The sequence below is a fragment of the Macrosteles quadrilineatus genome, unplaced genomic scaffold (genome assembly GCF_028750875.1).
Source record: "Macrosteles quadrilineatus isolate MER2022 unplaced genomic scaffold, UCM_ALF_1.0 Scaffold_4__1_contigs__length_99947679, whole genome shotgun sequence".
Classification (NCBI taxonomy): domain Eukaryota; kingdom Metazoa; phylum Arthropoda; class Insecta; order Hemiptera; family Cicadellidae; genus Macrosteles; species Macrosteles quadrilineatus.
This window is the reverse complement of record NW_026542597.1, coordinates 18606045-18619287: the sequence shown is the minus strand read 5'-3', so window position 1 is coordinate 18619287 and position 13243 is coordinate 18606045. Positions and strand designations below refer to the sequence as shown.

General features: G+C 37.3%; 1 protein-coding gene across 1 annotated transcript in view; it reads left to right on the top strand.

Annotated features, from left to right (window-relative positions):
- The first annotated feature begins 5267 nt into the window (after positions 1 to 5267).
- The window catches only part of LOC128991908 (ras-like protein 2), a 33258-nt gene continuing 25282 nt past the window's right edge, over positions 5268 to 13243 (top strand). Inside the window, exon 1 of the mRNA XM_054415183.1 lies at positions 5268 to 5766. Within this exon, the coding sequence (XP_054271158.1) occupies positions 5653 to 5766 (114 nt within the window). The 5' untranslated portion in view covers positions 5268 to 5652. The remainder of the gene's footprint in view (positions 5767 to 13243) is intronic.

Genomic DNA, 13243 nt, shown 5'->3' with positions numbered 1-13243 from the left:
TAATGGTGAGTCGGTGACTCAAGTCGGTAGCGTCACGCGAACTTCGGACCCAAGGCAGCGATGTCGTGAGTTCGGATCCTGGTCACTGCCACTAAATTTTATCAGTACAGTTCACCTTTGTACTGTACCGGCTCACCAATTGCTTTGCTGTAAACGATCCAGGCACGGGCGAGGTTAAAAGAGGCTGGACCAACCTCTTAAAAAAACCAAATCTCAGTCAACAACAATCCTAACTTCTCGTCCATTAATTAACCAAAGTAATTGGTAATATACGTAATGTATTTCCTGTTTCCCTCTCTTCTCATAGCATTTTATTATTGCAGATACGTTAATCTAACTGTCACAAAGAGTTCCCACACTCTGGACTGTTCGCCTTGACTACTTCCTTTACCACTTCCTACGTCGTGGACCTGTTTCCCTCTCTTCTCATAGCATTTTATTATTGCAGATACATTAATCTAACTGTCACAAAGGGTTACCACACTCCGGACTCCTCGCCTCGACTACTCCCTTCACCATTCCTACGTCGTGGACCTGTTTCCCTCCCTTCCCATAGCATTTTTAGAATTGCAGATACTGTACATTATTCTAATTATTACAAAGGGTTTCTACACTCCGGAATGCTCGCCTCGACTATTTCCTTCTCCACTTCCTACGTCGTAGACCTGTTTCCCTCCCTTCCTATAGAATTTTAGAATTTCAAATAGATTAATTTAACTTTCAAAAAGGGTTCACACACTCCGGACTATTCACCTTGACTACATCCTTCACCACTTCCTACGTCGTGGACCTGTTTCCCTCCCTTCCTAGAGCATTTTAGAATTTCAAATAGATTAATTTAACTTTTACAAAGGGTTCCAAAACTCCGGACTGCTCACCTTGACTACATCCTTCACCGCTTCCTACGTCGTGGACCTGTTTTCCTCCCTTCCAATAGCATTTTAGAATTGCAGTTACACTAATCTAACTGTCACAAAGGGTTTCTACCTACTTCCATTACCGCTTCCTACGTCGTGGACCTGTTTGCCTCCCTTCCCATAGCATTTTAGAATTGCAGTTACACTAATCTAACTTTCTCAAAGGGTTTTTACACTCCAGAATGCTCACCTCGACTACTTCCATTACCACTTCCTACGTCGTGGACCTGTTTCCCTCCCTTCCTATAGCATTTTAGTATTGCAGGTATATTAATCTAACTGCCACAAAGGGTTTCTACACTCCGGACTGCTCACCTTGACAACTTCCTTTACCGCTTCCTACGTCATGGACCTGTTTCCCTCCCTTCCTATAGCATTTTAGTATTGCAGGTATATTAATCTAACTGTCACAAAGGGTTTCTACTCTCCGGACTGCTCGCCTTGACTACTTCCATCACCGCTTCCTTCGTCGTGGACCTGTTTCCCTCCCTTCCCATAGCATTTTCGAATTGCAGTTACACTAATCTAACTGTCACAATGGGTTTCTACACTCCAGAATGCTTACCTCGACTACTTCCATTACCACTTCCTACGTCGTGGACCTGTTTCCCTCCCTTCCTATAGCATTTTAGTATTGCAGGTATTTTAATCTAACTGTCACAAAGGGTTTCTACACTCTGGCCTGCTCGCCTTGACTACTTCCATCACCGCTTCCTACGTCATGGACCTGTTTCTCTCCCTTCCCATAGCATTTTAGAATTGCAGTTACACTAATCTAACTGTCACAAAGGGTTTCTACACTCCAGAATGTTAGCTTCGACTACTTCCATTACCACTTCCTACGTCGTGGACCTGTTTCCCTCCCTTCCTATAGCATTTTAGTATTGCAGGTATATTAATCTAACTGTCACAAAGGGTTTCTACACTCCGCACTGCTCGCCTTGACTACTTCCATCACCGCTTCCTACGTCATGGACCTGTTTCTCTCCCTTCCCATAGCATTGTAGAATTGCAGTTACACTTATCTATCTGCCACAAAGGGTTTCTACACTCCAGAATGCTCGCTTCGACTACTTCCATTACCATTTCCTACGTCGTGGACCTGTTTCCCTCCCTTCCTATAGCATTTTAGTATTGCATGTATATTAATCTAACTGTCACAAAGGGTTTCTACACTCCGGACTGCTCGCCTTGACTACTTCCATCACCGCTTCCGACGTCGTGGACCTGTTTCCTTCCCTTCCTATTGGATTTAGAATTGCAGTTATATTAATCTAACTGCCGCAAAGGGTTTCTACACTCCGGACTGCTCGCCTTGACTACTTTCATCACCGCTTCTTACGTCGTGGACCTGTTTCCCTCCCTTCCTATAGCATTTTAGTATTGCATGTATATTAATCTAACTGTCACAAAGGGTTTCTACACTCCGGACTGCTCGCCTTGACTACTTCCATCACCGCTTCCGACGTCGTGGACCTGTTTCCTTCCCTTCCTATTGGATTTAGAATTGCAGTTATGTTAATCTAACTGCCACAAAGGGTTTCTACACTCCGGACTGCTCGCCTTGACTACTTCCATCACCGCTTCTTACGTCGTGGACCTGTTTCCCTCCCTTCCTATAGCATTTTATTATGGCAGATACATTAATCTAACTGCCACAAAGGGTTCCCACACTCCGGAATGCTCGCCTTGACTACTTCCTTCACCACTTCCTAAGTGTCGTGAACCAGTTTCCCTCCCTTCTTCTAGCATTTTTAGAATTGCAGATACATTATTCTAATTGTCACAAAGGCTTCCCACACTCCGGTTTGCTCACTTTGACTACTTCCTTCACCACTTCCTACATCGTGGACCTGTTTCTCTCCCTTCCCATAGCATTTTTAGAATTGCAGATACATTATTCTAACTGTCATAAAGGCCCCCCACACTCCGCAGCGCTCGCCTTGACTACTTCCTTCACTATTTCCTTCACTACTTCCTACATCGTAGACCTGTTTCCCTATCTTTCCATAGCATTTAAGTATTACAGATACGTTAATTTAACAGTCTTAAAGGGTTTCCGTACTCCTTTCTTTTCACTGCTCACCTTTGCGCTTCCTTTACTACTCTCTACGTCGGGGACCTGCCCCCCCCCCCCTTCGCATAGCATTTTAGTATAAAAATATACCAACATTTTTGAATATTTAATATTCAATGCCAACATTAAATTGAATAATGTAAAAAGCTGCTTTGTTCTAAGTACATACATACCTATATACTTTTAATTAAAAGGCGAAATTTTAATACTGAACATAAACGGTATATAACTGCCGACTAATACCTATTGTTAAGTTCAATTTATTATTATGAAAGTTGTGAAATTTAATTAGCTTAAATAACATTATTCTGAAAGCTGTGAAATTATAATGATATATATTCATAGACGCCAAACTGTTTACTCCATGTATGAAAGAGCTTAGAGTAAAAGTCGTTCTCTCTGTCTTAAGTAGACAACAAAATTGTTGGTCGCAAAACGTAAACAAATAAAAAGAAGAAGAAGGTAGCTCCTAATGTTATTCTTATGGGACAAATTTAAACATGTTTTTTAAGTATTTTATAATTACTACTGAGCGGAATCGTCTAGAATTTTAATGGTGTCTTTACACTGGTGTCATAACTATTTGTGCAAAATTTGAACGCTATAAGTGCAACGGTTCTTGAGTTTTAGGTGCGAACACACACACACACATACTCCAGCGGACAACTTTTCTCCGACTCCGCTATACACGATACATAGATTCGTTCACTTCGTTCACTCATCTATTATAGTCAGGTTCCATTGTTGACTATATAAAGTGTAGATATGTAGTAAATGGCTCCGTTTTTAAAATAGTACAGATAAAACGAGAGCCGCATCCGTAACTTATACAACGATAAGATTTCTATAAGTATGGTAGGTGGTCCATGTTAGGAGAAAACCCACCATGGTAAAAAACTCTATATCCCTTTTCTGAACACATTTGCTTATTCATTGAAAATTAATCTTTGCATGTATCTGCACAATATTTAACAGCATATAAAAAAGTATCCTGTTGCATGTATCACAATGTAAAATTTATTGTAAAAATGGTGTTTGGTCCTACAGCCTCTTGGAACCACCACTAATAAAATTGAAACTAAATAAGTTTGGTGAAGATTAATATTAATATTAATCCTGATCGAATATAACGTATATTTGAGTTGAAGAGGGACTTTAATTGTGTTATTTATTAAAGCTGGCAGCAGTGGTGCTAGACAAACCCACCAATGACAAACAAAACCAGTATGTCATGTTGGACTGGATTGGAGGTAGTGATCGGATGATCACCACCAGTACTGTCGACTGTCACAGTGTCACTCACTTCCACTTAGTGTTGGGATATCGAAAGAAAATATCGATATTTATATCAACGATAATATCGGAGCCTCAATATCGATATTCCGATAATATCGGACCAAAAATATCGATATATCGGAAAAATATCGTTAAAAATTAATGGAATTGGAATGCTATGGCAATGCTTCCCTTTAACAGGAAATTACCTTAACAAACAATTTAAAAAAATGTGTTTGAAGATATTAAAACAAAGGAATATATACAGACGGTTTGGTAAAAAAAATATCGATATGTCATCAAAAGAAATCATTGATATAAAAATGTCCCTTTAGAAGGAAAGTACCTTTGTTATTACTGAACAATATTAGCCTATCCTTATCGAAGTTGTCAGCTGATATGTTTTAATTTTTTATAATCAATATATCGGATAGAAAAATAAAATATCGATATTCAAAAAGAAATAATCGATAATAATGAATGTTCCCTTTAACAGGAAAGTACCACCATGAACAGCAGTTAGCTGCACACATATGACGTTAAATTGTTTACAATTTATAATTTTTTAGGCTTGTGTACAAAAAAATATACAACAAATGAGAATTTAATGGTTTTGATTGGTTTTCACTGCCGTCACCTCATTTTGGCACTCCACTTCTGCCAACCGTGCCAACTCACTATTCAAATGCAGGCAGAGGCAACCAGATTTAAAATATATTTTTAACTAGATAGGTACATGAAATAGTTTGTGTGTAGGCCTACAAATAAATTTGTTATTAATAATATTTAATAACTGCTAAACAAGTTCAGAAAAGATTAAACTGTATTTTATTCTTTGAAAAATTGCTAAAATCAATTCTAACGATAATATCGAAGTAAAATATCGATATCCCGATAATATCGGAAGTCTAATATCGATATAAAAATATCGATATATCGGAACCAAAATATCGATATTTCCGATATATCGGATATCGATACCAAACACTACGTTCCACTTGTGTCAGTTAAAGTTACCGTGTTGTGTGTTGTGTTGAGTTGAGGCGGACTTCGATTTCCTAGAATCGTTTTAGTTTCTTTGACATGATTTAAGTTTCCTTCGCTATCAGAGAGAAGTTATTTATCCGTAGCAGTTTTATTGAATTTCGGATTAACCTCAAGTATAAGCTAAATATTACTTATGTTAATACTCTGTTAACTGTTCTCCTGTCATTTTTAGTAAACGGGATAGTTGTTTTATTTTTAAATCTTCTCCCAGTAGTTATATCAAGGACATGTGGTAGTGCAAAGTGTTGTGTTTGATACATTTGCAAGCGCAAGGTGACTGCAATTACAAGTTAGTGTTAGTATTATGTGTTAGATTGTTATCTTCTAAACACAGATATGTCCAGACAAAATGAACGCCAGGGCTACCAAGGCTACGCTCAAACCTACAAACTGGTTGTGGTTGGCGGTGGAGGTGTTGGAAAATCAGCAATAACAATTCAATTTATCCAGGTATGGTGCAAATACTATTTTCACTTTATATTTTAACTGTTTTCATTTGTTATGCCTACTTATTGGCTTTTTTGTGTAGGTTATTTTTTATTAACACCCTAGTTGATGAGTCGAATATTTTCTTGACTCAAGTCAAACTCGACTCACGACCATGTGAACTCAAGTTGCAACTCGAGTCAGACTCAACTCGGTATCATCGTGAAACTTCGGCTTCCGTCGGTCGAGTTTGGGTCGACTCGCAGCGCAGCCAATAGGGTTATAGTTTGGCGAGTCGGCTGAACTTGCATTCAGCCAATAGCGTTTACGTTTCGCGAATCAACCGAGTCAACTCGTTACGTCCTGAGTTCGAAACGTTCGGCTTTCTCCGTATGAGTTCGGTTTCTTAACTCGCTGTGAGGCTGCACTTTACTTGACGTCCTACACTCATTCGATTGTTTTTTCGATTCAATATTTTCATTTGATTGTTTCATTCGATATATCGTTTGGTTAGTTAGGTTAGGTTAACCTTACCTAACTAACCAAACGATATATCGAATGAAGCAATCGATTAATCGATATATCGATCGATATTTTCATTCGAATGAGTGTAGGACGTCAAGTAAAGTGCAGCCCGCTGTGAGCCAATAGCGTTTAAGTTTTGCGAGTCGGACTCGTTACGTTCCGAGTTCGTGTAGCTTTGGCAATCTCCGTACGAGTTCGTACCAACTCGAGTTGTGGATGAGATGACTCGAGTTGACTCGACTCGGGTCTTGACTCGAGTCAACTCAACTCGCCAACTCAACTCGTCACATCACTAATTAATAGGCCTAGGTTAGGCCTTACTTATGTTAGCCCATTCTGCACGTCTTTGGCAAATTATTAATAAGAATAAGGTCCTAAATATTTTGTTAGACAGCATTGCTAATTTTGGAATCGAACCAGCTAAGTTAACTTCTTCAGATTTGAATGCAAACACTATTTAACCCTTTCAGTGCTATGAAACGATATATCGTTGTTTTAAAAAATCTCTAAGGGATATAGAGAGGAAGGTTATTTTAACAAAAAGTAGCAAAACGGCCATTGGTGACCTGCATGTTCATAGGATACACTATCAACCACTTAGCTAAAAGATTCGCCCAATCCGATGATTTCGAGGTGTATGTCTAAACCAAGGATTATGAACACCTCACTATGCCCCAGTGGTTGTAGTATATCGCTACAAACACACAGGTCACCAATTATTTGCCACACAGGACGGGATTCGAACCCGAGCAGACGAATGCCACTGGCCAAGTGACACACGCCCTAGCCTTCTCGGCTATCTGTGCTTGAAGACCGAGGAGTCAAAAACCGGTATTTAAGCTGACTCTGCCGATTGCGAACAGATAGCGCTACGGATGGTTGTTCAATGCGTTACTAGGTAGCAGCACCAGTTAGTCACAGACTATTTAGATGATATTTTTTAGTTGAAAGCACAACAGTGATCATAAATGTGTTCTTGAGACTTTGCTGGAAAACATTAGTTTCCCTATAAAATGGTGATATTACGATAACCTCGTCCAACTAAATCAATATTACATAAATACATACATACATAATATTACATATTATTTAAATTCAATAAAACATTGATAACTATAGCCTATGTCTTTTGATTTTATGAGATTTTTGTTTCAAACAATGCTATCGGAACATAAAAATTTATAGGAAAACCAGGAAAATTACAACAAAAACTAGCCTAAGTTTTATTTAATGTTTACTACAAATACCGTGATTTATCTTTGTTATATATTTTCTTATTGTCTTATTATTCAAAATTAGCCTAATTAATAAAATAGTTAGCATTACAGTTAAAATTCAACAACAGGTAATGGAATTAAAAGGCAAACAAAAAAGTCTTATGAAATATGAATTCTTGGCCTAGCACTGAAAGGGTTAACCTCTCGGCTACCCAGACAGTCTTGATTTTTGATAGGTAGCTTAGCCCATAACCTGCTGTAAATAAATAATATACCTAGTAAGTTCAGTGGTTTGCGCTGATCTCTGTTGTTTCTAATTGGGCCTAGTGTCGTCTTTGATGATTTATATCTTTTTTTCTTACTTACTGTATTTAGACAATGAAGAGATTTTAAACATGTTGTGCGAAACCAGGTAGGCCTAAGATGTTCTTTTTATTAGCGAATTTCCCATAGGGAATAAGCTATTACCGTAGTACTCATGGTAAGACCTGGACCCGAGACCGATCTAATTTTTCATTTTGAGGTCCCTAGAGGCCAAAAACACCATCCGTTCAAATTCATATATATATATATTTATATTTATTATATATTTATATACAGGGTGTTTCAGTAAAGCGTAGCGGGCTATGCAGATTCAGATTCTACATGCAAAAATAAGTCGAAAATGTTGAATAACTTTTTTTCAATTACGGCTTAGTTTGGCCGTAATCCGCCATTTTGTATTTTTTTTTTAACAATTAATAACTCAAAAACCCTTGGAGATATTTTTATGAAACTTGGTACAAACTTTAATTCTATAGGTATAAACATTCTCCGAAAATATCTTTGATCAGGCTCATCGAGTTTCTTAATGGCGACCATTTAAAATTTAGTTTTAATGGCCGGTTTTCACTGAATTTTACTTAAAAAAAATTTTAATGGCCGCCATTTTGAAATTTGATGAGCCTGATCAAAGATATTTTCGGAGAATGTTTATACCTGTAGACTTAAGGTTTATACCGAGTTTCATAAAAATATCTCCAAGGGTTTTTGAGTAATTATTTTCAAAAAATACAAAATGGCGGATTACGGCTAAACTAAGCCGAAATCGGAAAAAAGTTATTCAACATTTTTGACTTATTTTTGCATGTAGAATCTGAATCTCCATAGCCCGCTACGCTTTACTGAAACACCCTGTATATATATATGTGTCCGTTAGCGCGATAACTCGAGCAAAAATGATCCGATTTTGATGAAATTTGGTACAAACGTGTAAACTTACGTTTATTCGAACGAGTTCGCGATCCAGCATAATCGGACCATGGGAACAGGGGATTATGGGGGGTTTTATGGGGTAAAAATGGGTTTTTCCCATTTTTGAACCTAAAAACAAAAAGTTTTGCGATTTCTTTCTAAAACGTTTTGTAGAGCTTAAAAAAAGAAATAATTTAGTATATTGAAGCGCTGTTGTATGCCTAACGGTAACGGAGAAAATTCAAAAATAGTGTAATTAAAAATTCCCATAATGTTATTCTTATGGAGAAAATGAAAATTGTTGTAGTTTACTTGTTTATGGGTATATATCGATAAAATTTGGCAAATTTATTTATTTCATCCTATACTATTGATGTATGGTCAAAAAACACTTTTTACCTTCCCCCGTAGCAGCAAACCTAAGCACCTGTTAAATCTAATGTTATTTAAATAGGGAATAATATGTCTTATTTATGGAAATATTTTAGTAAAAATGTAATCAGACAAGTTGAAATTCGCTTAGTCTGCAGGTGTGCTGCGGCGGGGGTATTTATGTTTTTTAAGAGACCTGGACAGGAATTTTGTAAATTATTAATAGAAAATCACCTCCGTTTTAGAAAAACAGGGTGTGCAACCTCCTAGCTTGCTGAAATTGCTTCAATCAATTTATCATTTTCTTTGCTACGTTCATCCCGACTTTGATTGTGACATCTGTCACTAAACTTTAAAACTGGGTTAAAAACACAACTTAAAAAAAATAAGAATAGTCAACAATAAAACACATGTTTCTTCTTGTAATAGACGCTAGCGACTGCGTCCCCAACTGCTCCAGGAGCAGTTTGGTCTACGATAGACGCATCTGGCAAAATAGACTAACCAGAAACAATGCAAAGCTGTGGGCAGCGATTGACGTGAAATGATATCTAGGGAAAAGTCCAATACTTCCCCCCCTTCCATTTACTATAAAGCTTACCGTGAAAAAAAAAACCCTGTGCGATAGTAGGGGCTAATTTCCGCTCAGTGCGTTTCATTGCTTGTCACCACAAGTACATTTCCGGCACAACAAATAGAGCTGAAAGCGTATGGTCGTCCCATAAACAAATTTTCTCTGTACCTTACTTCTCTGTGTAATGGCTAAGGAAGGAATGAGAGTCTTAGACTAAAACACACTCTGCAAGTGGCTTATTCAAGTGGAGTGCTATTGGATTTTGATTTGCTGCAACAAATCCAGAACATTGACAAGTATTTTCGCCACTTCACGCCATCCTCGATGCCCAAGATCCACTAAGTTACCTAGTTATCAAATCAAAGATATTCTCTCCTCTGGATAATCTTTTCCAAACTTATTATTGTCGATAACCATCAAGAAGTGGGAGTTAATCATTGCCAATCTTAAGGACTAATATTTTAACTTGAAGAAAATTATACATTGTTTACTCTAGTTCTTGTGATGTCTCTTAAAACATTATCTCTGAATTTCTTTCCCTTCCTATTGGTTACATAGTAGTAGGTTACATAGTTATTGGTTACATAGTATGACTCTTTAATATGGAGAACATAATTTTCGTCAACATTTTAGCAAATTTCTCGATAGGGAAGTGGCCACTACCGTTGGGAAGACCTAGGCCCGGGACCAATTTACTTTTTGATTTTGATGTCCCCAGAGGCCAAAAAGTCTAGATTTTGATGAAATTTGGTTTATTGGTAGAAGGCAGGATATGGGCTACTTGAATGAAATCGCAAACCAGCATAATCGGACCATGGAAACAGGGTTTTAAAATGGGGCATTAGATGTGGTAAAAATTGGTTTTCTAATGTTTAACCCTCAAAATAGAAAATTTCATAAAATCTATGTAGACTTTTTTAAAGAGCTTAAAAAACAAATAATTTGGTACGGTACCTATGTCAAAGTGTTTTTGTACGGTTTAACAGAGAAAATTTAAAAAAATTGTAAATTTAAAATTCCCATGTTATTCTTAATGGAGAATATTTTAAAATGTAGTTTGCTTGTATATGGAGCCGATATATTTTGATCAAACTTGGCAAATTTATTTATTTTATAAGCTATTAATATTTTACTAATATTGAATATTTTTAATAGGCTATTAAAATATTTGTTGAAATATTGTTCAGTTTCCTTGTAGCAGCAAACCTAGGCTAGGTACTCATTAAACCTAATGATATTAAAATAATTAAGATAAATAGAAATTTGCTTAGTTGGCAGGTTTGCTACAGCGGGGGTATTTAGTTTGAGTTTGGGTGAAGATATCCCCTGATCCCAAAAAAGTAGTTTTTGAAGAGAGATCTGTGTGTGTGTGGAACTGTAGATGTAGATGTCAGATTGTAGATTGTACAGAGCTGCAGACGTGTGTGCAGACTGTGCTCCGATTAGTTTGTTAATAGTTGGAGCGCCAGGAGCTTTTTTAGATTCTCAGAGCTTTCTCAAAAACGGCTTGAATGATTATGAATGAAATGTAGTATGTTGTGGGGGGTAGTCCATTCAACCTTTATCAATCAGAATGGCACAACACCAACAGCTGTAAGATTACGGTTAAAAAGTTATTGCAATTTTTATGATGTTCTCCACGAATACTAGAACAGAAACCGGTATGGATCATCATTTACGTATATTTAAAACGTGGCAGGGTTTTTTTTTTTATTTCACGATTCTGAATCAACCACTTGACGGATTTTCATGATTTTTCTGTTGAAAGAAAGATAATTTTGAGAACTAGGGAATATCAAAGCCATAATTTTAGGGTTTCAATTTTTTAGAAATTCAGTTTAAAATGTTAAAAAGTCTAGCAGCCTATGCTAACATTCTACTCTAGCTTTTGGTGTAATACCATTTGCTTAACGTAACAGCTGTAAACATTTTCAGCGTTTTTTTTTTTACTTTTTAGCAGTCTTTAAAATATTTAGTTTGTTTTAGTGCAATATAATTATTTGTTGTAACTAACAACTGGCTGTATAAAAAAAATATTCTATAGAACTATGAGGTTAGTTTATGTACTCTGAGATTTTGTCATTGATTTAGGAATTAAATAAGATTCTATAACCATTACTGTATACGAATTGAAGCTCACGAATATTCAAAAGAAAGCTTATGAAAATTATTTTACTACTTGACTTTTTGATGAAAGGTTGGGAAAAACAATGATCACAATTTTTAATTCATCCGCTGGCTTTTTCTTTACAATAAATTTTGAACTGCTTAAACTATGCTTGAATTAGTAGACTCACTATTTACAGTTAGTTTTAATGGACTACCGTACTCGATTCCCGTACGTAGGACGGGCCAACAGCTCGTAAACATACTGTACCACGTAACTGTCCCGAATCCTATAGGTAGGGCCTACTGATAACATTAACATATGGTTTAGACAGTTCCATTTAAGCAATGCTAATTTTTACTTTCGGGCCAGTTACATAATTTGTTTTATGATCCATACCGTGCATGTTCTAGTATTCGTGATGTTCTCAAAGCCCAGAGCTACCCCCTCTTACGCCTGCCCAGTATAAATTTAAAAAAAATCTTAACCATAGTAGGATGTTCAATTTGCCTGTCAAGTCAATGGGGGAAAGGATGTGTCAGTTTGCTGATACTGTTTATTTTTATTTCGAACGCACAAATCACATCGCAGCTGCCGGAGCCAGGGGCTTGGCGCCACGCGCGTGTGTGTGCGAGTGCGAGTGCGTGCGCGGTTATATTTACCACTGGGTGACGTAATAGAGTGATGCATGTTCAAAAGTAACGCCCGCCGACTTTGAAAACACTACGCTGGTGACTCAGGTCCTCGTCCGTCCCTTCAGCTGACGAGGCTGGCGATAACCGACGATAACGCTCGATGAAGGGTCAAGAATAGGCCCAAGATTATTATCGGTTTGCATCTGAGAATAGTCACTAGTTTTTTTATGGATTAGCATGGTCCAGCTGACCTTGTTTATTGGGATTTTAATGGTCCTGGCTAATGAAACAGCTGGTCTTAGTAAATCTATGCAGATCATCTCACCTTATACTCCCACTATGGAAAAAACAGGCCATGCTGCTGCACGGGCAGCGCAACACTACGTCACAGTGGTGGATAGTTGTACGAAACTCTTAGGGACCATTACTATTAAAATCTTACAAGCAACCAGCTGGTTTATTTACCTAAAACATATGGGAATGGTGATGGCAATGAATGAATTTATCAATGAAATCTATCCACAAGCGTGACGTCATGGATCCTGCAGCATGGCCTGTACTTTACTCATCCTTCATTCATATTTGGGTGTAAATACGCGGGTGGCGTCCTTTTCTCAATTGTTAATTGATGATAATCATCGGGATTTCAAATGGTCCATTTTATTTCGAATATCAAATTTTCTATTTGCTCTTTACGAAACTAATTTTTTTAATGAATTGGTAAGTAGGCCTACTTGTATTTATTTAAAAACTAGCTATAACCCGCGGGCTTTGCCCCGTTTAACTTCTTAATTTTCAAGATTATCTCGTTCGCATGGCTCAATCACGTCCTGGTTGA